The following is a 24,498-nucleotide window of genomic DNA, read 5'->3' as shown; positions in this document are numbered from 1 at the left end:
CTATTCCATAGGTAATACATAAGCATTGGGAAAAAAACCTACAAATAGGTTTAAAATTTTGCAAACTTGTACAATGTTCTATTCTATTCTTATAAATAAGTTAACTGTGTATTTGGCCATCAGAAAATATACAAATATGACAGTTTTTTTCCAAGGTACCCCTCAATGGTCCAACCCTATATACTCCTTTCCCAGTGATTTTACCAGTCAGACAAAGTCTATGCTGAAGAGTCGGAAAAAAATAATTAACGGCTCTTGGTGGATGTCAATGTGCAGATCGGTGCACCAAATCCACAGTGTGTTTTTGAAAGAGTTGGAAGGATAGAAAATACTACATATGACATACTAGTAGTCTGAGTATTTCCTTACTAGTCTAACATACATGTACATGGAAATCTACAACTTCAGTCCACAATGACCAGGAGAGCTTTATATAACACTATTTACAACACGGTACTATTTCCACAGTAAAAGCAATGGTTTGACATCTTGAAGTCCTGTACATCATAACAGCAGCATTCTCACAACACAAGAAAGCCTTTTGGCAACATTGGCAACTCTAAAATCTATATACAGTAGTTAGCTTCAAACATATCTAGTGACATAAACTGCAAATCTTGCAACTTTCGAGGTGGTTTCCATTCTTGTGGTAAAACCACTTCACTGCGAAATTATGACACTGCGATGTGCATTTCGAAAGTATTACTACTGTACTACCTAGTTGTTTGAACTATGAGTTTAAAATAGTATGAAAACCACCTTTCCCTCCTACTGCTTGATAAAACCACCGCAAAAGTAAATGATTTTACAGTAAACATGATGGTGCACTGCTGATGCAAAACTACAGCACAGAAAGTCATGGTCAAATTCTCTCCTCTACTGTAATGCAGAAATGTTTGCGGGGATTTAATTTCGTAGAGAGAAAATGGAGTGTTTGCGGTTGTTTTAAGTTTGCGTTTCAAACAATAGTAGTGCTAGAGTCAAATAATGGAAACTCTTTTCAGGGTGATTTTAAGTTTACGGTAATGAGATTACCGCGAAATAAACTACGAACATAAAACCACCACAAACACTTCTGCATTTACAGTAGTAGAATCCTTTTTAATTTGAAGCCACCCCTGGTCCAAGTTCGTCGGATGTTTCTCAATTGTTTTCCGTCGAAAAGTCAGAGGGACAAACGAAATGAAGAATCTGCAATTCAAACTTAAGTAGAGACTCTTTCTACTTTCCTTTGATTGAAAATCGCAAAATTTTGAAGCGAGCAGTTCATAGATTAGACCCACTCTTCAATTCTGTGAACTCCATGTGTAAGAAATTAGAGGGTCGTTCTATTATGATTTCTCTAATAGGGGGGAGGCAGCCTACAGGCCTATGGGAGACGACGCTCCCCACCGGTGCTTGAGTGGTATCTCCCTCCCCTGTAGGAATGGTACAGTCTCACCCCCCAGGACTAGAGTGTTCTGTTCCAAGTCGACCGTGGCCTGGAAGTGGAGGAATAAGAATAGTTTAGGTCTATGTTAACTTAAGAAATGTGCTACAATATAAAGAGTTTTATTGATTAAGAAATGTGAGTGAGATGGCATAAGAAATTTACCTTTAGTTTTCTCAAGATGTCCAGTCCGAAAGTCAAGTCGATTCCTCTTTCTTCTGAAACACAAGCAACAAGTTTTAGGACCTAATGACGATCGATGCTGTAAATGCATGTTAACTGTACATGTTTGTACTAAAAAAAGCTGGTACATGCTGAAAATTTGCGTTCGTTTCATGATCAGCCTTAGAGACATATTTTTCTCAGGAAAAATGTTGAGAAATTATTTCATACAAGACATGTTCCTTTCATGTGCACTATAACTGCTTAACCATTATGTTTAAAAGGTACATATTATTCGAATTCCTTTCTTATTTTCTTTGATGCGTCGATGAAAAAGTCAAGTAGCAAACAATGATAACTAAAACCATGTCTAGAAATCTAGACTTACCGATGACTATAAAATTGGCTTCTGCATGTCTGCTTCCAACCGCTAGGGGGACTCTGCCCAGCCGGCCCACGACTGTCCACTGTTTCTTCGCCCGGTCCGGAACGGAAACGGTGCCGTTTGTCTCAGTGTCTATTAGTCTTTTCAAGCTGCGAAAAATTATATAGCATACTTTCGTCAGGGTTGGTAACGTTGAAGATGATGATCAATGTAATAACTTATGAAAGATATAACTGACATACCGATGTTGACCATCATAATTAAAGTAAAGAAAGGATCGTATGAGGCCACCAGACAAAATGAAACTACGTTTAAATCATCGTTGCAGAAAATGTAGTAGATCTAGAGAAGACAAATGCAACTTTTTCTTTCTCTATAAGGCGACAAGGACAATGAGCGTTTTGTTTCAACCTTTATCTAAACAAAAAAAAACTAAAACCCGCCTAATTGTCTATTTGTTTGTTTGTTTGTTAAGACACAACCAGAAGACAAACTAACCCGCAAGTTGTTGCCGTTTCTTCCGACATTACGGAGAAGATATTGCCGGTGTCCACCACTGCCTTCACTTCGTGGTCATTGCACTGGAGAAAGAGATTGGATAAATGAATCATTATACAAGTACATGAAAATCCAACGATACATTATGTGCACACGAGATAGCCCAACATGGGGAGTCACCATTTATTGCGGTCTAATATAGCAGACCCAGGAGGCTCTACCAAGAACGTCAAGAACGTGCATATATTAAAATGTCCTTGACTAGACCATGCAAGCGACTTCTCTTACCGAAAAAGCGCGCACGTTTGGTTTTAATTAAGGTGTTATGAGGACTTTCGTGAGAAAATGATCGTTTTGACATGAGTGATTTTGGTTGTTTGCATCATTAAGGGCACTTTGCTGTTTAATTTCAACATCATAAAGCATTTCTGGCGATAAAAATGACTGTACAGCAGCATCACCTAGCGGACGTTTTTGATATTGCAGGATGGTCGTTTACAGAAGCTAGAAAAGAAAGCGACTTTCGTACGGTCAAGTGCAAACTTCAAACTACAAAATAGAAATTCAAAATAAATCTAAAATCTCTACTTCCTGAACAATATGATACGTAAATCTGTGATGTCTTGATACAATCAGTTGGTCTAATCGCAGGTTTCAGTATTTTCTCTGATAACATATCATATTCATCTGAAGAAGTGCAACCAGTAGGTACCCATCTGAGTTGAAGTGCAATTTTACGCGCTCGCGGCACCTCCTCGATCTTGGATTCCAATTCTACGTCTCTTCCGAAAGACGAATGCAGCTCCAACCAGGATGCCCTTCCCCGGACTCCCCATACGCCAACCAGGGTCTCCAAATTACCAACTAATTGGAACCAGAATAAAGCATGCAAGTTGTGACGTTTTTCATTCCCTCACCTTACACTTGATAAAGAGTAGCGTGTTGTCTCCTCCTAGCCGAGACGGACAGTCGTTGTTGTCGTAGTCGCTGCAGGAGTGGTGCCGGCGGCCCGTCCGCGGTCGGGAGGCGGGGACAGTCAGAGCGTCCGTACCCGTGGCGTCCTGAGAAAAATATAGCCGTGGCCACGGGCAAGTTGAGAAAATGCACAGAGCAGAAATACTCTTAGAATACTAGGATATCCCTCGAAGGAAGAAAGGAATATACAGGAAACGATTCGTCTTAAATTACAAATACTAAAGTGTCTGTTTGCAATGTACAGACCTTGCGATTTTGCTCCATTAGGTTACACTAAATGGTAGTTACGGTATGATAATAATGATAATGGTTTTTATTTCTCATAGAAATAGTGACAGGGTGACAGGGTCCCCGTAGGGACCCTGAATTGATCTGTACCGTGATCTGTTACATGTAACTAAGACACATTATTTCTAATTGTCCGTCAATCGAAACATTGAAGATGTACATTAAAACGTTCAGAGACTTTTTGATACTTGACAAATTGCATGGCTTGATACTGTGATGGTTCCCCGTTACCTGTGACATGGACCGGTTCCTCTGTCCGGGCTGCGACGCTCCGCTGTCAGACCGCTTAAACGTCTCCTTCAGCGCCTTCTGTTGGACGATCGCTGCGGGTTGCTGTGGGGAAGAACATTCAAGAGAAAAAATCATTATCAAAACAACTAGTGGCTGAAGAAGAAGCTAGCATACGAAAGAAAATAAAGGCTTTGACTTGACTTGACTTGTATTAGTACTCCGGGAAGGAGGGTCACCTCCTGAAAGAGTATTCTAAATAGAGTTGTGCGCATTGGTGTGTATCGTTTGTTAGGTTCTGCGTGATGATGCACGTTGTCTTTTTACACCGTAACTGCTTTTATCGTTAATGTAATATGTCAAAAGCACCCCTATCTTAACGGGCATGTGGAACAGGCCAGTGATTCCGTACACGTTGTGTGGGTGGGCGGTCGTAGGTTTCGTGCTAAGATGCCTTAGGTAAGATCAGGGGAATTATAAAAGCTGAAGGGTATGACCTGAAATTGTGTGTACCAAAATCAAAAGGCAGCACCCCACAAGGCTGGTGACTAGTGGTGAGCCACTAAAAGTTAGCAGTTATATTGAAGAACTTTATTGCTCGACAATTGTACATGGTACAAAGTAAGATCGGATGCCTGAGCGATGAAGTGAAAGTTCTTATGTGAGTTATATAATCCACTTCAAGAACGAACATTGGGCGATGGTAAGCTGCTTATTGACATGAGACGAATAGGAAAAACTCAGATCTGAAATCCATGCAGAAAATCCTACATTTATCCTGCTTAAACTGGACTGATAAGGTCTCCTGAAGACTCCTTGTGTACTACGCTGTATTGCCTGAATCCCAGAGACCCTGGTATTCTTATCACTCCTCGATCTCACTTTTAGACATAAATCATTGTTGTTGGCAGGGGGGTCAAAACTGCTATATTTTCGTCTTCGTTTTGTACACTAAAAGTCACTACCTCATGAACAGGCCGGCAATCGGCTACATAACATCGGATGCTTCAACGATGAAGTACTAGTGAGAAATGATCAAAGGTATAAGACCTATAAGTACATTGGGCCTTGGTAAGGAGCTTATTGATGTGAGATGAATAGGGCAGATTTAGATCTATGATCTATGCAGGAAATCTTACATTTATCCTTGCCAGGCTTGAACTGGGTTGATAATATCTCCTGAAGACTCCCTGTGTATTACTGCATTACCTTAAGCCAAGAGACCCTGGTATTCATATCGGTCTTAAGGTTTATCACTCTCACCTAAAGACATGAATCATTGTTGTCTCAAAATGTTTTATTTTCGTCTTCTTTTTGTGCATCACCCACTGCACGACATGGTTCCTCCTGCTAGGGCTCTTGCCTCAGGGCGAACCTTGAGAAATGGCACGGCCATCACTGTACCAGCAGCCCGTACACAGAGACTCAAAAACTCATTCCTGCACCAGGCTATCCGCCTGTACAACAAGGCAACTCAGTAATACCCATACTGTTAGTTTGATTACCAATGATGTTTCTAGACGAGTGGCTTTTGCTCTTAACTGTGTACGAATATTGGAAATTTATGCGCTGTTATATGTTATGTCATGTTACATGCGTATTGTTTTTTTTTATTAATTGTGGATAATGTTGTGTATAGTGTTTGTGTAAAAATCAACACAATTCAGCTTTTATGTAACGCTGCAAGGTTGATTTAATAAATTGAATTGAATTGCATTGAAAGTCATCACCTAAAAGGCTGGCAAGCGGCTACATAACATCGGATGATTCAACGATGAAGTACTAGTGAGAAATGATCAAAGGTATAACAACTACAAAAACATTTGGGGCATGGTAAGGTGCTTTTTGACATGAGACGAATAGGACGAAGTTAGATCTATGATCTATGTACGGAAGTCTCGCATAAATCCCAGGCTTGAACTGGGTTGATAAGGTCTCCTGAAGACCCCCTGCATGCTACGATGTATTACCTTAAGCCAAGGGACCCTGGTATCCATTTAAGTCTTAAGGTTTAACACTCTAACCTTAGACATGAATCATTGTTGTTGGCGGGCGGGGAGGGGGTCTTCCTTTTGTACATTAACAGTCATCACTCAAAATGCCGGCAATTGGCTACATAACATCGGATGCTTCAACGGTGAAGTACTAGTGAGAAATGATAATATCTATAATCTATAATCTTTGTAGGAAATCTGACGTTTATCCTTAACTTGAACTGGACTGATAAGGTCTCTAGAAGACCCCTTGGGAAGTGTGCTGTATTGTCTTAAGCCGAGAGACCTTAAGGTATTAAGGTTTATGTTCAACCTTGGCTCACCTTGAGTCAGAGTTAATGTCAAAAGGGGAAACATGAAGATTTAGAACTGCTTTACTTTCGTCTGGGGAATCGTCTGGGTTTATTGCAGCCCCAGGCAACGGCGTCACCATGGCAAATGATTGCGTAGAACCAATAACAGGTGCGTGGAGGAAAGCTTTGAGGTCAAGGGTCAATCGTGGCAGACCGTCTCCTGATTACGCGTTAAGTGTCGCTACATCCCACCGTAACGATGAAAGCAGTAGTTGACAAATCGGGCTCTCGCGAATGCATTTCGGGAACATCTTGTTTCTTGGGGTACGGGTTTGGGGACAGAAGATATGCGTCCTAACCTGGACTTGTGTTACCCTTGCAATTGACTTTGTAATTGGAACATCATGCAAAACATACAAGTTTGACTAAAAAGAAAACAGAACACACAAAGCTAAAAGCTTAAAAAGATTGTTTTTTTTGTCGATGAAATTCGTTGAGTGCTTTGTCGGTCGATTGGCCGCAGCGACGCCGCTAGCGAGCCGCGGGTCCAGTGAGAGGGGGGCTTTAGCGATCGCCATCTGCAGTGAAAAGCCACTCTCAACTGCAAATTGAATCGAACACACAGACGACCTTTTGAAAGAGGCTTCGGCGCACATCGACAAAATGCTATTTTGGTATTTTTCACAGAATCCCGTCGTGATTCCAGGAAAGCCTTGGGGGAACTTGACCTTTGTGTGAAGGTCGCTCCACATGTAGGCGCCGGAAAGGAAATGGTTTGTAGGTAAAATGTTGCTCATGGCACAGCTTAAATGAAGAAAACCTAAAACGCACACCCCTCAGACTAATCAACCCCAAAAAGTAAGGAAAAAAGGAAAGAAATCAAACCCCAAAGGAAGGAAAACCAAAAAAGAAATCGAACCTGAAAAATTGTCCCTTGTTCTACTTGTCAATATTGTAATCTTACATTGTCTGTCCTCGGGCAAGAACAATTTGAAAAGAATGACAGCCAGATTGTTTCCTTCGCAAAGGTTTTGAAAAGATATGCTGAATCTCAGATTTTCTGTCAAAGAAATGCTAAATTTAAATCGAAGACGTCCTCCCTCTAAGTTGCCTCAAGACGTTTTTAGGTTGATGAAGTAAAGCGTCATATGCCAAGACGCTACCATGTTAGCGACCTCTGTGTAGGCGACTTTATCAGAGTGTGTTCTTGACCCACATCTATCTTTGGTTCATGTTGAGAAGCGGAACCGACTCACGTCTCTATTTCATACGTTTGTTTGCACAAGTTCGTGTCCTAGAGATTAATCATTCCGACTCAATTTTAGTTTCGAAGGGTTCGACAAAAGGACAGGCCCTCGTGACAAACGTTTACTAAGTATAGAAAGGAAGATTGCAATCATTTTCTATGCCATGAGCCAACAATTTTCAAACGGTCATGATCGTCGTCGTACGATCGCAAACAGGGGGCATTCTTGGGGGTAAGTGTGCATGTGTCCTTCAAAATTCAGCCGTCTTGTTTCTGAGAAGGATGTCTTAGATTCTTGTCGGCGGTTGGTTCTGTCACAGCCTTCTTGAAAATCCTACATCAAAATCGTACGACGCATAGATTTTCGCTTGAACTTTAATTTTTGCATTACTTATCATCCAAATATTTCATTGTCTTGTTGGGTAGTTTAGTTTTCACGCTGTGCAAGAGGCAGCGAGGATATAAGTTGCATATAACTTGAGCCCAACGCTACTTTGTCTTGTCCATTTTGTAAGTTTGATATTTTGTGATAAAAGAAAAAAAAAATCGCACGACAACCTACGATGACCATGACTGTTACTGCGCCATTACAAGTGAAGAGGTTTTGTCGGAAGAGGGGATTTAAGAGGTTCCGTCACTTTATCAAGGATTGTTAACGATGTGATGATAAACGCACAAAGCTGTACATGTTCACCTAGTATCTCTCTGCTTGTTTAGAAGAATCTGATATATTCCATTCTACATGTGCACACAAATTCAATTTCATTCTAGGAGGAGATATCCCTCACTGACACTGCGTTGTTAAATTGTTAAATACATCAATGAATATCTAAATCTTAGAACTAATAGTGTAAACGATATTTTAAACTCAACATATGTCATAAAATTTCATTTTTATTTCTATTTCATTGAGGTTGCAACACAGCAATACACAGGTCACTCAGGCAGCTGTGCTGATATCGGGTGCCATCCAATACTTCTAGTTTTACGCATAGATTAACCAATTAATATCCATTTGTTTGTTTGTATGACATGTGCAGATTCAGTAGAATTTGCGAAAGTCACTGTTCTTTTGTTGTGGCAATTAAGATAATTGTTTTGAAGTTTTAATATGTAGGTACACCGGCACAGCCCCCCCTTCCCCTTAATACACAGTAATACACAGCAATACACAGCCATACACAGTAATACACTGTGAATAAACACGTACCGTCTCCTTGGAGACCGTCCCCATTTTCTTGAGATCATCTATGGGCAGCAGATCGGAGGAGTCCCTGTGGACGAACCCTGCGTGATGCCCCAGCCTCTTCTGCTGTCTCTTCAGCGCTGCTTCCCTGATGTCGTCTCGGTCGTACTTATAACTCATCCTGTGTTCAGTTCCCTCTTGTCAGTTTCTATATGTCAGTAGACTGTAGTAGCGAGCTGTTCTGATAGACCGTCTTGTGTCAGTTCTCTCCTGTATTTCGAATTCTATATGTTGTTGTTGTTGTTGCTGGTTTAGTCCTTGTTTATCGTCTATTATCTCGCAAGACGCGAGCACACAGTAGCTGCTGGTTTTCGTGGTTCAAGTTCTTGTCGATGATCTCTCTTGGTATTTAACTCTTGGTGACTCGAAGCTTGCGTGTTGTTGGGTGTGTTTCTAGAACAGCCGGTCGAGCCTAGCCTGTGTGTGTTCTCAGATTCAGTCTGTACATCTGCGTGTTGATATTCTCTGTGAGTTCTTCTCTCATTCCAGCAAGAGTGCGATGTCCTTTCTTCTGGCGTGCTGTATGACTGTAGACTATGTTCGCTGGTTCCCTCCCGTATTTCTGTATGGCTGTAGACGGCAGTAGCGAGGTTTGCCCGCACTCTTGCTTGTTTGTGGTAGCCTTGCGCACGGGCGCGCGAACGCCGCAGTGTTTGCGGTAAGAGCAGCTGATACGTTAAGTCCACACTTGACGACGGTCGCGGCCTGTTACTCGCCTTTTCTCCCCATTAAGCTCCAGCTAACGGTAGCCAGGTAACGTCTACCGTTAGAAAAAAGCGACCTTTGCGGGGAAAGCCTTGCGTCTAAGCTTCAATGGTGACTGACAGCCGCGACTCGAGCAAATCAGCCGCGGGGGATATATTTGGTACTTAAAACGTGATGCTGTCGGTAGACGACTTGTTACTTCAAGCAGCGGTCGGCAAAGGGTCCTTAAGGTGGGATAAGAAGGCGGTGAATTCCCCTCCTTCAAGACTCGGCCAATCTCCTTGAAATGTCGCCGTCAAGACGTCAAGACCTCACCTCGATCGGGAGACGTTTTTATTTTCCCTTTACGGTGGGCGGCGGCTGATGACGTCAGGCAGGTCAAACTCCTACGGCGTGCGTGGGCGCGCGTTCTTTTTATAAAGCGTCGGCGTAAAACACCTGTGACGCTGTGTTCACCTGACGTCTCGCAAAACGGTCCCGTGGTACCGATTAGAGGGCGTTATCCCTTGTTAGTTCGTTGCTCGCAATGATGGGTAGTCTTTCGGAAACCGCGTTCTTCTTTTTGCTTCGTCGGCATAAAACACCTGATGCTTTCTTCGCCTTTCACCTTTCTCGTTTTAATCCTCAGTAGTCACTCGCAATGGTTGGATAACCATATTCGGAAGCGGCGTTCTCGTTTTTTGTATCCTCGGCTTAAAACACCTGACGTTCTTGTTTCACCTGACGTCCTCCTCTGTCGCAAAACGGCCCCGTGGTAGCGATTAGTGGGCGTAATCCTCGGCAGTTGCTCGCAATGGTGGATAAGCACTAACCTTTAGCACACTGAAGCAGCCGTTTGGCACCCGATTCCCTATAGGTTACAGAGTTAGGCAGCAGGGAGAAGGTTAATAAAGGCGTAGCACGTAGGACGAACGCGATCCCCGCGTAGGTTAGGCGGACAGAAATGGACGGATAATTCCAGTCGATGACGTCAGCGCGACGTAATCCATAAATAGACGGTCTAGGAAACTGCTTTGATGTGACCGCCCCGTTTTGACCCAGTTCAGACGGGCTTCGGTGAGGAGGAGTTGCTGATCAAACGTAGATCTTTAATCATCCGATGCGCCTCAGCCACCCGCCTCGGGTCATCCTCTGTATAGAAGAGAGTAATGATGATGAATATATGAATGATAACTCGTATATATATTGACATGAAGGCTCAATCCACATTCAATCTACGTACTGTAATTCTTGTTTCTTTCACTGTAACTTTATTATGTTCACTGTTTTCAATGTCACCTCTGTACCGTGAACTTATCATCACCGTGAAAAAACCGTTGTTATCATTTATAGTTCCTTCACAAATCCGTTCCGTAAAGTCCAGTGAAAATGTCAATTTTCCTTACGTGAAAATGTCAATTTTCCTTACACCGTGAAATTTTGCTGACGTGAAGATAAAGTGAATTACAGTATACATGAAGTAATGATGAAGTAATAATACGATTCTTAATTGAAGAGCACGGCTATATTAGAAATACAGAGCAGAGTAAAGATGACGAATATATGAATGATAACTCGTATCTCCTTTGACCCTCAAAATGAATTCAATATACGTACATCTATTCATAAATGAATACATGAATGGTAACTCGATTTTCTATTAACACCAGGGCTCAATCTGTATTCAATCTACGCGAAGATAAAGTACAATAGTTTTCAAAGAGCACGACTACATTAAAGGAACTCTTTCGCATTTCTATTGGAAATGCAATCTGCATGTGCGTACGTGTGAAGTGATTTTGAAAGAACGCGACTGCAGTAAAATAACACTTTAACATTTCTATTCGAAATGCAATCTACATGTATGTATGTGTGTGTGAAGTGATTCAAAAACACACTGACAACTTTGACGTCAACTCTCGTCATGAATCCAATGTGTAGCCTACGATTACAGGACTCGAAATTCATTTTTGAAAATAGGTGCACTGGTGCACCCAACCAAAAAATTAGGTGCACAGAAACAATTTTGGGTGCACAATATCAAGATAAAGTTAAATGTCAGCAAAACTTCAATCTGTACGCAATGATGGGCACCTGTCTTGTTAGGGATGTATATAATGTACATGTGTATGATACCATATATTATTGTGTTATTATTGTGTTAAGTCTCGGTAATATCAATTGTACATATCAACGCCATTTAGACTATACCATTTGTGTGACTGTAAGTTTGGTATTTTTAATAAAGAATTTGAAATGTGTATTTTCGTTTGTTTGCCCAGCCCTTACATCAGACTATAGTACATGTTTGCTGTTTATTACCTCCGCGAAGGAGGTCAGTGACCTCCGACAGGGGTACTGTTTTGTCGGTACGCGGTTTGTATGTTTGCGCCTATAACTCAATATGGATTTATTTGATTTTTTGCATGTTGGTAGTTATTGACATCCCAATTTAATATGATGATTTTAGGCACCGTAGCAGTATTCTAAGGTTCTGAAGAATCAAACATTGGCACTCCAATCTTGAAGGTAGTATGGTTTGAGTTTTTTCAGCTCATTAAATCAATTGTCATTGGCCTATAGTAGCAAATATTGCGTATATTCACCCAGCCCTTACATCAAATTTTAATGCAGGTTTGCTGTTGATTTATACAAAACACTACGTACGAAATCATCCAATTACAGGCATAAAACATGGGGTTACCGATTCTTTTGATTTACTATAATATCCAATCAGCTAAGTGCAAATCCCTAATGTGCAACAGTCCGTGGAGGAAAGAAATATCAGATGCGGATACAATTGTCGCTACAGTCCGACTAACAGTCCAGATTGGCTTTATGCATGTCGCATAAATCCATTACCCTACCCCAGTTTCACCCAGCACCTCGACATAACGTATCGTATAAGGTCATGTATAATCGTCGAAATGCAACGTTGACAAAACATCCAACAGAAACCGCTATGAATTCTACTGTAACTACAAGACAACAACTCGACAAGGCTGATAATACATTTCAACTGAGGTAACATGTTGGTCAAGGGTTAAAGAAGTGCTGTTGGCAGTTGAATTAACCCGCTGATTATAGATAAATACAACCACCAGGCAGGCTGATCGCCCTGAGTCCCGTGTATGTACATTACCATCTGGGACAGTCCAGATTGGCTTTATGCAGGCCACATAATTCCATTAGCACAACCCTGTTTCACGTCGCCCGGTTCAAGCCGCCGTTACCATGGAGATATCGATCAGGGACTAACGTGTCAAACTAGAAACGGAAGCAAACAATGAATTACAATCACAGATAATCGATATTCGCCGTTGGTGAGGACAAAGCAGCTAACGTTAGACGATACACGTAGGTTTCGGCACTGGGAAACAAGAGGCAGTCTCAAGAAACAGAGTCGAGGCATCTAAGAATTCTCGAGTCCTCGGACCGACACCAAGTAAGAATCAGGTCTAGACGTTTTGTGAAGGGCGATATCAAGGCTTGCTCCGGGGAAATATCATCGATCTGAGAGTAACGTGTTAAAACAGCAACGTTAACGGAAGGAAACAATCAACTACCATTACAGATAATCGTATTGAAGTTCAGGACAACCGAAGGGCGGTTATACCGGCTATACAGATACAGATACAAACAAAGCCAAAATTAGACAAAGGGTTTTGGTACATGAAGACCGGGAGACGGAGTCAAGACCACTTCAGCCCTCCAATGCGTCTTAGGTCCTCAGACCGACACAACCTATAGCTTAAAATCTAGCTAGACGATACACGTAGGTTTCGGCTCTGGGAAACAAGAGGCAGTCTCAAGAAACAGAGTCGAGGCATCTAAGGAGGCTCAAGTCCTCGGACCGACACAACCTTAGAATCAAGCCTGGAGGTTCTGTGAAGGCAACATCGCAGAGCTAGCCCAATGGAGATAGTATCGATCTGAGAGTGACGTCCTAAAACAGCAACGTTAACGGAAGGAAACAGTCAACTACCATTACAGACAATCGTCTTGCAGTTCCGGACAACATAGCCAACACTAGACAAAGGGTTTTGGATTTTTAGACAGAGTCAAGAAATAAAGTCAAGACGACTTTAGCCCTCCACTGCGTCTCAGGTCCTTAGATCGACACAACCTATAGCTAAGAATCCAGTTAGACGATACACGTAGTCCTCGGCACTGGGAAACAAGAGGCAGTCTCAAGAAACAGAGTCGAGATATCTAAGAATTCTCGAGTCCTCGGACCGACACCAACTAAGAATCAGGTCTAGACGTTTTGTGACGGGCAATATTAAAGCTAGCTCCGGGGAAAATAATATCGATCTGAGAGTAACGTGTTAAAACAGCAACGGACGTAAACAATCAACTACCATTACAGATAATCGTCTTGCATGCAGTTCAGGACAACATAGCCAATGCTAGATAAAGGGTTTTGATACACGTAGACCGGGAGACAGAGTCAAGAAATAAAGTCAAGACGACTTCAGCCCTCCAATGCGTCTCAGGTCCTCAGACCGACACAACTCATAGCTAAAAATCTAGTCAGACGATACACGTAGGTTTCGGCACTGGGAAACAAGAAGCAGTCTCAAGAAACAAAGTCGAGATATCTAAGAAGTGTCACGTCCTCGGACCGACACAACCTAAGAATTAAGTCACGTCCTCGGATCGACACAACCTAAGAATTAAGTCTAGACGTTTTGTGAAGGGCAACATTACAGAGCTAGCCCCGGGGAAATATTATCGATCGAGAACTAATGTGTTAAAACAGCATCGGAAGGAAACAATTAATTGCAATCACCGATAATCGATACCTGCAGTTGATGAGGACAAAACAGCTAACGTTAGACGATACATGTAGGTTTCGGTGCATATCCATATATGTAGACTGAAAGACTCAATAAAAAAAGTCATGACGACTTCAGTCCTCCAAGGCGTCTATCAAGGCCCCGGACCGACACAACCTTAGAATCAGGTCTAGACGTTTTGTGAAGGCCGACATTACAGAGCTAGTCCAGGGGAAATACCATCGATCGAGAACTAAGGTGTTAAAACAGCAACAGAAGGAAACAATCAAATACAATCACCATTAATCAATATCTGCAGTTGAGAGGAAAACTTGTGCCTTGGGGGACAAGATCTGGTTCGGGATCCCGGTCGGGACCAAAAAATAGCCTGGCAACCGCAGGGTGTCCGACGGGGCCACGTAGGGGTCACGCCCGAAAGTGCCAAACAACAGCCCGTGAACTACCCGGTAGGGCCCCTTTTCCCAATTCGGACCTAAGCATGACACGGGCTCCTAGCTGGGTGATTTTGCCCTCTCTTTCGTTGGTTGTTATTTCGCTTTTGTTACCATGGAGATAAGTAAAGATCCTCTGAGACAAAATTGAAAAAAAAGGATAATTTCCTGGACGTATTCTCTCAGATGCTTACGTGGATCATCGCTAATTCCCGTCAAATCCTCGTTAATCTTCGGTGATTATCGTCAACACTTCGGTAATCTCCGAGGTGCCCGTATCCACGCGACACGGTGCAGACGATAGCATCAATTCTCCCTTCGGTCGTCTTCCATTTTCTGCGAAAGCCCGTAATCACACATGCCTCCGAGATGCATCCAAGATGCCTCCAAGATGCCTTCATGTCGTTACGAGCTTTCGTAATTTTTTGGCTTTCGAATGCATCGATACGGATCTATGAGGAAACACGTAGAGGGGTATTTATGAAGCTTTTGGCACCCACCTACACCCTTCTATTTGGCGCTCTTTGTTAAAGCTCTCATATATAAGCTTCACCCTAACCGCAGGCAAAGTAAGGAATCTTCTCTAGGTATTGTTACCTTCACAAAGAAATCGATATTTTTAGTACATGCTTTTGAGTTGTGTGGTTATGAACAGAATGACTAAAACGTTACGAAACTATGTTCGTGATAGCTACTTTGTCTGCCGCCCTTGGCCTGGAAACGAAACGATAGAATGCGGTGCCGAAAGGATTCCTTTATGCCCATTGCGTGTGATGTTAACCTGGTCTTTGCGTTGCCAGTAGGCCTTTGGCTTGGAAAAGAAATACTAGAATTTGTGCCCAAAGGGTTCCTGTCCATTGTATGTCATGTGATTGTAAGATATCTACGATCTTTGCGTCGCCGGCAGTCCTTGGTCTTGAAAAGAGCTGATCAAATTTTCTGCTAAAGGTTTTCTACCCATTGTCCCTGATGTTATCCTTAAATCTTATGATCCTTTTGTTGTTGGTAGGCCTTGGCTTGGAACACAAAAATCGATCGAATTTTCTGCCCAAAGGTATTTCTGCCCGTTGTCGGCGATGTTATTGGAACCTTTTCTTATGATCTTTGCTTTGTCGGTAGGCCGTGGCCTGGAAAAGAAATGATAAAAAATGTCTGTCTTTGATATTATTCTAAGACTTTCATGATCTTTACGTTGTCGGTAGGCCTTGGTCTGGAAGAGAAACGATAGTCTTTTCTGCTCATTGTATGTGATGCTATTGCAAGTTTGATCTTTTCTTTGTTGGTAGGACGTGGCCTAGAAAACAAAATGATCGACATTTCTGTCAAAAGGTTTTCTGAACAACAGGTTTTCTGCCAAAAGGTTTTCTGCCTGTTGTCCGTGATGTTATCCCAAGGTTTATTCAGACAGGTCAATCAAGTATAAGTAGACGCTTGTATGAATAAAATATGACGTTATTAATGTTAAGTTAGCGGAACGTTATTACTCTGCTTCTCTGGGCTCTGCCATATATGTAGCACGCTGTGTGCCTCACAAAGGAAGCTCAGGCCTACTTAAACAAATATTGTGTTTCCGGCTACCCGACCGACCATAGTAAAAACTTGCCGACCCTATCCTTTTTTGTTGATCGCAAGCAAGGTACATGTATAGAATTTTTATTTGGCATCTAAGTGATGAAAATTCAAATCAGAATCCAACAAGTCTCGCTGTACTTTCTTGCAGACTTTGTATAGTCCACTCTTGGTTAACATATCAAAGCCTCGACCAGTTGATGTGCAGTTAGCATTGTACTTGTCTGCAGTTTAGTAAATATAGTTGTGATTGCACAATGTATATCTGTTCATACAAAATGATTCTGAAAATACAAGTATCCTGATGCATTCCAGTTTTGCAATGTTATATTTGTTGATTATCACCACCAAGTGCAAACATACATGGGCAGGGGAAAAATGACCCTGAATTGCAGAGTTTGCTGACAATTTTTAAATCGTTGGATCATTTCGGCCGAAATCTATACTATATATAGCTAGAGAAAAAAAAGAGAATCCCTACCTACCGAGCCTAATTTGTATAGTACCGTAACCGGAACCACAACATCTTTTTACTTACGCCTCGCAGTCCGTGGAATATTACCTTGATTATTTCCCCCAGGGGTGATTGAAATTGCTGGATGCACCTATTCAAAAGAGCAGCCTTTTGATGAGGTTGGTGCGCATGGAGGGACACACTATAGAGCAGAGCATGTCTGCCGTGCTGTTCGTGTTCTGGTACTAATTATCTCTTGAATGGAATCGCTCTTCAATATATACCTCCAAGGCCACTGCGGTTTTGTATGGTTACCTTTGTCAAATGGACGTGCTTTTCAGAGCGTTTGGTAGCAATCAGTCGAACCCAAGTGGCTTTGAATATAATTAAATCCCTTTGGCTTAATCTACCCATGAATGGAAAAAAAAATAAACGAAAACAATTATATCATAATTATTTTCGTTTATTTATTTCTTATTCATGGGCAGATTTAGCCAAATGAATAAGCGATATAATCTTTCAAGATGGCTGAATTCAAATGAATGGTCCAGTACCGTCTTGCAGACATTTCAAACAGCTTATGACATATAAACACCATGAGTTCAGAATATGATATGATATGATATGATATAATATAATATAATATAATATAATATAATACGAACAGTACCATTCAATTGACGAACAGGATCACGAAAAATGGGCCAGGCTCTCCTGTTAAGAACAAAATGATGGTGATTACAATCATAATTTCTAACTGCTACGTTGTATAATTGTATAGTTTCGATGTCTGTATGCTTTTCAGCCGCTTTTTCGGGTGTTTAAGCATTATTAGTTGTCGAGGAAAAGGCATACTACTGTATGTATGTCACAAGCCGAGATACTTAGTCGTGTCGGTGGGCCTGCCTACTCCGTTTGTGAAACGTCACAGACAGATGGAGATGATGGGCTACAGAAAATGTGCCATGGCCAGCTGTTAGGCAGAGGCCTATGAAGAACACCAGAGTCAAAGCTTGATTGCTGAGATGCACCTATACAAAAGAGTAGGCTTTTGATAAGGTTGTTGCGTATGGAGGATCACGCTATAGAGCATAGTGTATTTGCAATTTATCAAGGAAAAGCGGCCTGCATGCCGATTTGAGCTTCTCATAAAGGTTCAAACAAACAAAGCTACTGGGACTGTTAAAGAACTGTGCCTTATCAACGTACTTCAAACCTGTCATTCAGTGACGTTTGGCTGATCGGTGCAGGTCATAGTTCCTGCAATCACCAGCATCAACGCCGAGCTTGATTTGACAGGTCATTGGCGTTTCTAACGTATGTGATGTCAGATCAGATCAGATCATACAATTCCATGCCATGAGAAGCATCTTGACCAAGAGAATCACACCCCAGGCAAAGAAAAGCAAAAATCAGAGCCAAGATCTTATTCTTCTACTTTGTCTGTAAGATTTCATAGAGAATTGTTGAGCTATAGACAGTCTGTAATTGCCAGCTGATTGATAGAGATATGGCGAAACCTGACGTCACTGCTATTGGGGCTGGTACAAAGCTGCTGCTCAACAAAGCCGTGCAAATCTTCTATGCATCTCACACAGTGACGTACAGCCCTATCGTGAGGATCACTGCAACCTTCATCGTCGACTCCGAGCTAAACGTTGACAGGTTATTGGCATTTTGAAGATGTGTGATCTCAGATCAGACAAAAAAAATTCAATGCCAAGAACAGCGGAACTAAAAGCATCACGCTCCAAGTAAAGAAAATCGAAACTCAAATCAAATCAAATCCAAGACGACATTTTTTCTTATTTGTTTGTACGTTGATGAAGGTTAGACATTACGGAGATTATTTCCGGACGTGACATCCATCACCTTCTTCAGCGTCACCAGAATGTACTAGCAGAACCAATCAGTACATACATACAATAAACTAGAAAAACAGGTTGAACATGGCAAATCACGACTCGTGCATAAGCACATTGTTATGTAAAATGAGTTAGGATTCTTGTTTGTACGACTTCAAAGACTGATGGAGAGCTATAGAGAGCCTGACAGTGCCGCCTATCGGTACGACTTCACAAATAAAACATCAGTCAGTGCCAGCTGTTGAGTGATCAATGCGGAATGTTGCATGATGAACCAATGTTCAGGGCCTTCTGACGAGCTTTTGAAAGAATCCGTCATACACGTGACACATGCATCTGTCATGCAGTGACGTAGGCCGTTACTGTGGGAGTATTGGTACATCTCCGCATTCAATAATGAAGACAAATAATCATTCAATACCAAAGGAAGTTTGGAAAGGTGGAGAGGTGATAGATAACTTTATTGCTCAACAATTGTACAAGGTACAGAGTATGGCATTCACTGGTACATAGATACCATTCTACTAGGCTAATCCGTCTATCTTATACAATATGGTGTACTAGTCTATCTTATACAATATAGTGTAGTAGTATGGGATGACAATGGGATTTTACAATTATTGGAGGAGTTTCTTACGTCTAGACATTCTTTGATAAATTTCCCAATGTATACCATGCATGGGTTGTCACATGTCATTATGTACTTAAATTTGCTATTTAAGTCCATTGAGATAAATCCTGGTAAGTCCCACGATAGCATTGAGTATAGTGAATTACGTAAATCAAAATATTTGGGACATACAATCAAAAAGTGATATTCGTCTTCAACTACCTCTGGACAAAATGGACAAACCCTCTGGTCTATAGGGAGTTTTTGAAATCTCCCCGTTTCTATACTTAATTTATGGCAGCCAATTCTGAGTTTTGTGATTGCTCTACGTACGTCGAGGCTCTTAATGTTTGAAAGGTAGTTTTCTTGCTTATAAATCTTGTTTAAGGTAGAAAGAAAGGAAAGTTTGGAATTGTTTCGAATAGCGCAATGCCAATTTTGTATATAAACATCTTGTAGACGTTGTCGTAGCTGAGTGTTGATTATATCTATATGGTATGACTTCGGGTTCAGCCATATATGTCCAAAACCGTGGTAGTTGAGGATATTTTTCACGTGGACAACCCAATCATGTTCTCCTAAAAGAACAGCATTGTATGCCTCCCGAAGTAAGGTATCTTCGGGTAAATGAACTAAGCGGTGCCAGTATTTTACAAGTTGCATTTCTGCGTCCATCATCGTTGGGAAAGTTCCCATTTCTCCTCTGACACCATCGTTTGAGGCTTTGGCATGTATACCTAACAGGAATTTCTGGAAACGCATATCAATGATGTCAAATTCTGGAATATGTTGATTTGCGTGTAGGGTTATGATTTGGAAGCCGTTCTCTCGTAGAGTTTGGCTATTTGCATGACGCATTAGTATTTCTTTATCTGTATTTCTTTCGAAACATACAACATAGGTACTATTAGATTCAGAAGAGGTAGTTTTTCGAATGGTGGCAGGAAAGTTATTTTGAATATCAAGTATTTTTAGTAAAGTTGACAGAACCTTTTGAGAAGATTCACGGATGTTACCGGTATGTGATGCAATAATTTTCATAGTTTTGGAAGAACGGTCAAAGCATGTGATCTCTGAGCCGTACATAAAGATGGGCTTGACGAATTTATCAAATAGGTTTTTCCCAAGATTGATTGAAATGTCATTGTTAGAGAGTAGAAGAGCCTTGAGTTTAAAAAGTGCTCTCATTGCTCTGGTTTTTAAATATGTCCTGGCAGTTTTGAACTTACCCGATGATGTAAACGGAATACCGAGGTAGGTATAGCTGTCAGTGATTTCTATTTCTTTATCATAAATATGAAATTTGTATTTCTTCTTAGAACCTTTGCCGAAAACAACAACCTTGGTTTTTGAAACATTGACAGATAGTTTCCATTTCTTACAATACTTTTCTAGGCAATCAATACAATGCTGTAGCCCTTGTTTTGACGATGATATCAGAGCGAGATCGTCTGCCCAGGATAAACAATTTAGGGATTTTGAAGTTAGGACTGCAGGATCACATTTCGTGGGATCAAAGCACTTAGATATGTCATTTATGAATAAATTGAATAGTAAAGGGCTTAAATTACATCCTTGTCTTACTCCGCATACGGAAGGAAAGGAGTTTGATAGTCCATTGTCTAATCTAACGGCATAATTCACGTCCCTATACATGGATTTTATAATATTAAAGAAATTTCCTCCAATACCACATTGATACAACTTATAGAACAGCCCATCCCGCCAAACACTGTCAAATGCCTTCCTCATGTCAACAAAGCATACAAAAGGCGTCACAAATCCCCTCAAAAAAGGACTTTTAAACCCAAGACTGCTCTATTTTAGCGACTTTTAACCCGAATACAGTTGTAGAATAACCGAATTGCAGACAATAACAATTTGTTAGTATTAATACGGTCAATTAACCTAAAGAGAAATGGTCTGCCATACAAAATAGGGCTGTGCCAGATGTTGAAAAGATGCAAGGTGAGGCTTTAAGGCAATCTGCGATTGGTAAACACCGGTCATGCAGTGACATATGGCGGTGTTGCTACATTTCTGCTACATATGCGCACTGGATGCTGCTGCAGACACGAACATTCTGAGATTTGAGTAATTCAAAAAGCTAGACGCCCCCAACAAAAAAAAATGAAAACTCCAACTCAAAAATAAAGATACTAAGACAGTTGTAGAGTATGAACTTGCAGCCAAGAACAATCTGTTAGTATTAACCTTAAGAAAAATGGCCTGCCATACCAAATCTGTCGGTACCAGCTGTCGGGAAGATGCATGAAAAATCCCATTTCATCCGGGCCTTTGCTAGCAAGTATTAACCTAAGGACAAATGGTCTGCCTAACAAAACCTGTCTGTGCCAGATCGATGTTGGGAAGGTTTATGTTGAAGCTCAAAATTGAAGTAATTCTACCGATTTCTACATTCAATTTATGACTTAAGATTTATACAACATCTAGCCTCAAGACAAATGGTCTGCCATGCATGCAAACATCTGTCTGTGGCAGATGTTGGAAAGATGTACTGTGACGCTTCAAGTCGAGGCAATCCTCGATTGCTAAACACCCGTCATGCAGTGACATATGGTGGTATTGTTACAGCACTAGTACATCCAGGCATTGGATACTGCAGACACCAAAGGCCCTATGTACTATCTGCGATTAGAAGGAGCCTTAAGTATTTTGGAATCTAATATAAAGTCAAGACGCAAAGCAAAGAAACAAATATGAAAACCCCAACTCAAAAACGAAATTTTGAACTCAAGGCACCTGAAGGCAGTTGTCGAATAATGGACCTGCAGCCAAGAACAATTTGTTGATACAATTTATCATGGAAGGATGAAGTATTACAGAAAGAGGTTGCTCCAAGTAGAAGTTACTCTAACACTACCTGCAATATATTAATGTTGACTTGATTTTGAGAGGCTTCCTCAATTCGTTTCCTACATGTTCAACAGCCCTTTCGGCGCCACTTGGCTAGAAACTCGGGACATATCATCGTCACCGGGAAACACTCCCTTCAACTTCCAACGTCGCCGCCGAACTCGACATCGTGTTATTAGCGGTTCATAGTACTTCATTTGACGGGAGGAAATTAAATGTCAGAAACAGTGATTCGTCAATAACGAATGGAGTTGTGTGGAGCCCGCTTCCCTATCAAAAGCGGCAGAGCAGAACGCTCTCGGAAAGCGAAACCCAATATAATTACTTTCCGTTTGCGTCAATTGTCGCTATGATGTTAGGGCCCTGTCACACTTGTGCGTAATTTCAAGTGCGCGTGAGTTGCGCATTAACATTTTTTTGGTTTAAGTAAAGCCCCGGTCACACTAAACTCACGTCGTACCTACGATGCACGTACGATGCATTTCCCGTACAACGCAGGTAAATCGCAGGTAAATCGCAGGTAAATCGTAGGTAAAATCAGCTATCGCAGAGCGTCGGGTGATGTTGAAAATTTTCCGGCGTCGTGCGATTTGTCACGTGTCGCTCATCTCATATGTGTGCACGTTTCATCTGACCTTTGCTAGATGGTGATGCCACCAGAAAGGATCAGGCTGGTGTTGCTGCAGATACAGCTAAATAGAGTACGTACAGGGAAGGCAAGCTGTAATTTTGGCAGCCCTCATCAGGGTTCTGCAAGAAAGACAGAATGCGGGAAGGCGACGGAGGTGGTGGGTGAGGCCGTGGATCCAGCGGCGGACCTTACTAGGCCAATACGACACACTTTTGATTGAGTTGGCTCGAGAGTGTGGTGGGGACTACTTCAGAAACCAAACGCAGTCGAGCGCATAGTGAGCGCTGCTATATGTTTGCATAATCTCATGAGAGAAAGGTACCCAGGCTTACAAGACAGAGACTTGGGGCCAGGGGGCAAGTTGTCCCTGGGGCATGGAAGCAGGCCGGGATGTTGGATGAGATGCGAAATGTTTTTTTTTTTGGGGGGGGGGGAATGTGGCAAACATAGAGGGAAAACAGCTAAGAGTCTATCTGTAACAGTACTACAATAGCCCTGTGGGTTCCTTGCCATGGCAGCACCATATGATATAGGCCGATCGAAATAATCTTTACAAATCACCCTTTCACATCCGGAGCAAACTGGCTTGGACAAAATAACGTTTTGTTGCATCGCATCCTTATTCTTTTAATGTATTAGAACGCCTCCTTATTCAGTTTTGTTTTCGAATTTATAAAAAACGTTACAGTAATTTGCCTTAAACAACCACTCAGAAGTAAAGATATAAAACGAGGGTGAAACGAAAACATTCCAACTGATCATGGAGCACAACATTTCTTTATGGTTTGATACATATCTTCAGTGGGATGTACTGATATATGGATTTCTCTGAAAGTGAAGTGCATGTGACAGCAATAAACTGCAAAATGAAAGTTTCAGTCTTTTTAGTATCTTTCTTTCGTTAAGAGATACAGGATGATATGTTTACAACATAAAGCAATCGTTGATATCAATAAAAAACTCAGTTCTGGTCGTCCTGCTGGTTGTGCTGCTGTTCCCGGGCGTCTGCCAGCTTCAGATAGCTGTGACACCAGAGTATAGTTCTCATCACAGAAGTCACACCATAAGTCCTTGGGTAGGTTCTTCAGGGAATGAGGTCTGATCTAATTATGAACCCACGTGTGTATAGACATGAAACAATTGTATGCATCACCTGTGAGCGATACTCGATCTGACACGTGCAAAATCGTAGCCTTGAAAGCAGGCTCTTCAGCGGGCGCGCTGTACACCGGTTGCCACTGTGCTCTGGTGGCTGCACTTCTCAACAACATCGACAATATCAGGGGAAACTGAAACCATCAGAACACGGTCGAAATGTATACATTTTTCATCTCATTGGTATAAAAAGAAGGCCGTAGTGAAGTCTGTATTGGGGGCAATAAAAATCGTACGGCGACGGAAGCAAAATTTTGAACATGTTCAAAATCATCTTTAGCTGTATTTTCCGGCGTAGGACGCTCGGCGATGGCTACTTTTACGTGCGATTTACCTGCGATTTACCTGCGATTGACCTAGGTACACTCAAAAAACCCATCGTACGATGTACCTACGTTTTATGTGACCACCACTTTGTATGTGTTAACTATTGCACCCGGTTTTTCCCAAACGTACGACGTACGGCGCTGTCATGACGGAAGAAACCCCGTCGCAGGTACGACGTGAGTTTACTGTGACCATAGCTTTAAGTATGCGGGGAGAAAGTTTTCTTCTACTTTGACCGACCGTTGTGCAGCCTTGTGATCGAACCTAAGAAATCACTTATTCGGCTGCAAACTTAATCTAAACCAAAAACATGTTAATACGCAACTCAGTGACAATGCCCTTAAATCAGGGC

General features: G+C 41.7%; 1 protein-coding gene across 2 annotated transcripts; it reads right to left on the bottom strand.

The window, feature by feature from the left end:
* Window positions 1-486: 486 nt before the first annotated feature.
* On the bottom strand, window positions 487-9,251 carry LOC136429737 (nuclear receptor-interacting protein 3-like). Of its 2 annotated transcripts, none has more exons than XM_066419689.1 (7): window positions 8,709-9,251; window positions 3,969-4,070; window positions 3,392-3,535; window positions 2,475-2,557; window positions 1,980-2,125; window positions 1,595-1,647; window positions 487-1,481 (listed from the first exon to the last, which is right to left on the bottom strand). In XM_066419689.1, the coding sequence occupies exons 1-7, from the start codon at window positions 8,862-8,864 to the stop codon at window positions 1,362-1,364; spliced, it is 804 nt and encodes a 267-aa protein (XP_066275786.1). In that variant the 5' UTR covers window positions 8,865-9,251; the 3' UTR covers window positions 487-1,361. The 2 variants fall into 2 exon arrangements, with proteins under 2 accessions (XP_066275786.1, XP_066275787.1); XM_066419690.1 differs by having other exon boundaries at window positions 1,595-1,644.
* Between the last annotated feature and the right edge of the window lie 15,247 nt (window positions 9,252-24,498).

Source organism: Branchiostoma lanceolatum, chromosome 3 (assembly GCF_035083965.1).
Source record: "Branchiostoma lanceolatum isolate klBraLanc5 chromosome 3, klBraLanc5.hap2, whole genome shotgun sequence".
Taxonomy (NCBI): domain Eukaryota; kingdom Metazoa; phylum Chordata; class Leptocardii; order Amphioxiformes; family Branchiostomatidae; genus Branchiostoma; species Branchiostoma lanceolatum.
Note: the sequence above shows the minus strand (reverse complement) of the source record. Positions and strands in the feature narration are given on the sequence as shown.

Bases quoted from the DNA above. Each gene is read 5' to 3' on its own strand.
- LOC136429737 (XM_066419689.1), bottom strand. From the start codon at position 8,864: ATGAGTTATAAGTACGACCGAGACGACATCAGGGAAGCAGCGCTGAAG. The intron at 2,558-3,391 runs GTGAGGGAATGA...CTCTTTCTCCAG, and splicing joins TACTCTTTATCAAGTGTAAG to TGCAATGACCACGAAGTGAA. The intron at 1,482-1,594 runs GTAAATTTCTTA...CTCCACTTCCAG, and splicing joins ACATCTTGAGAAAACTAAAG to GCCACGGTCGACTTGGAACA.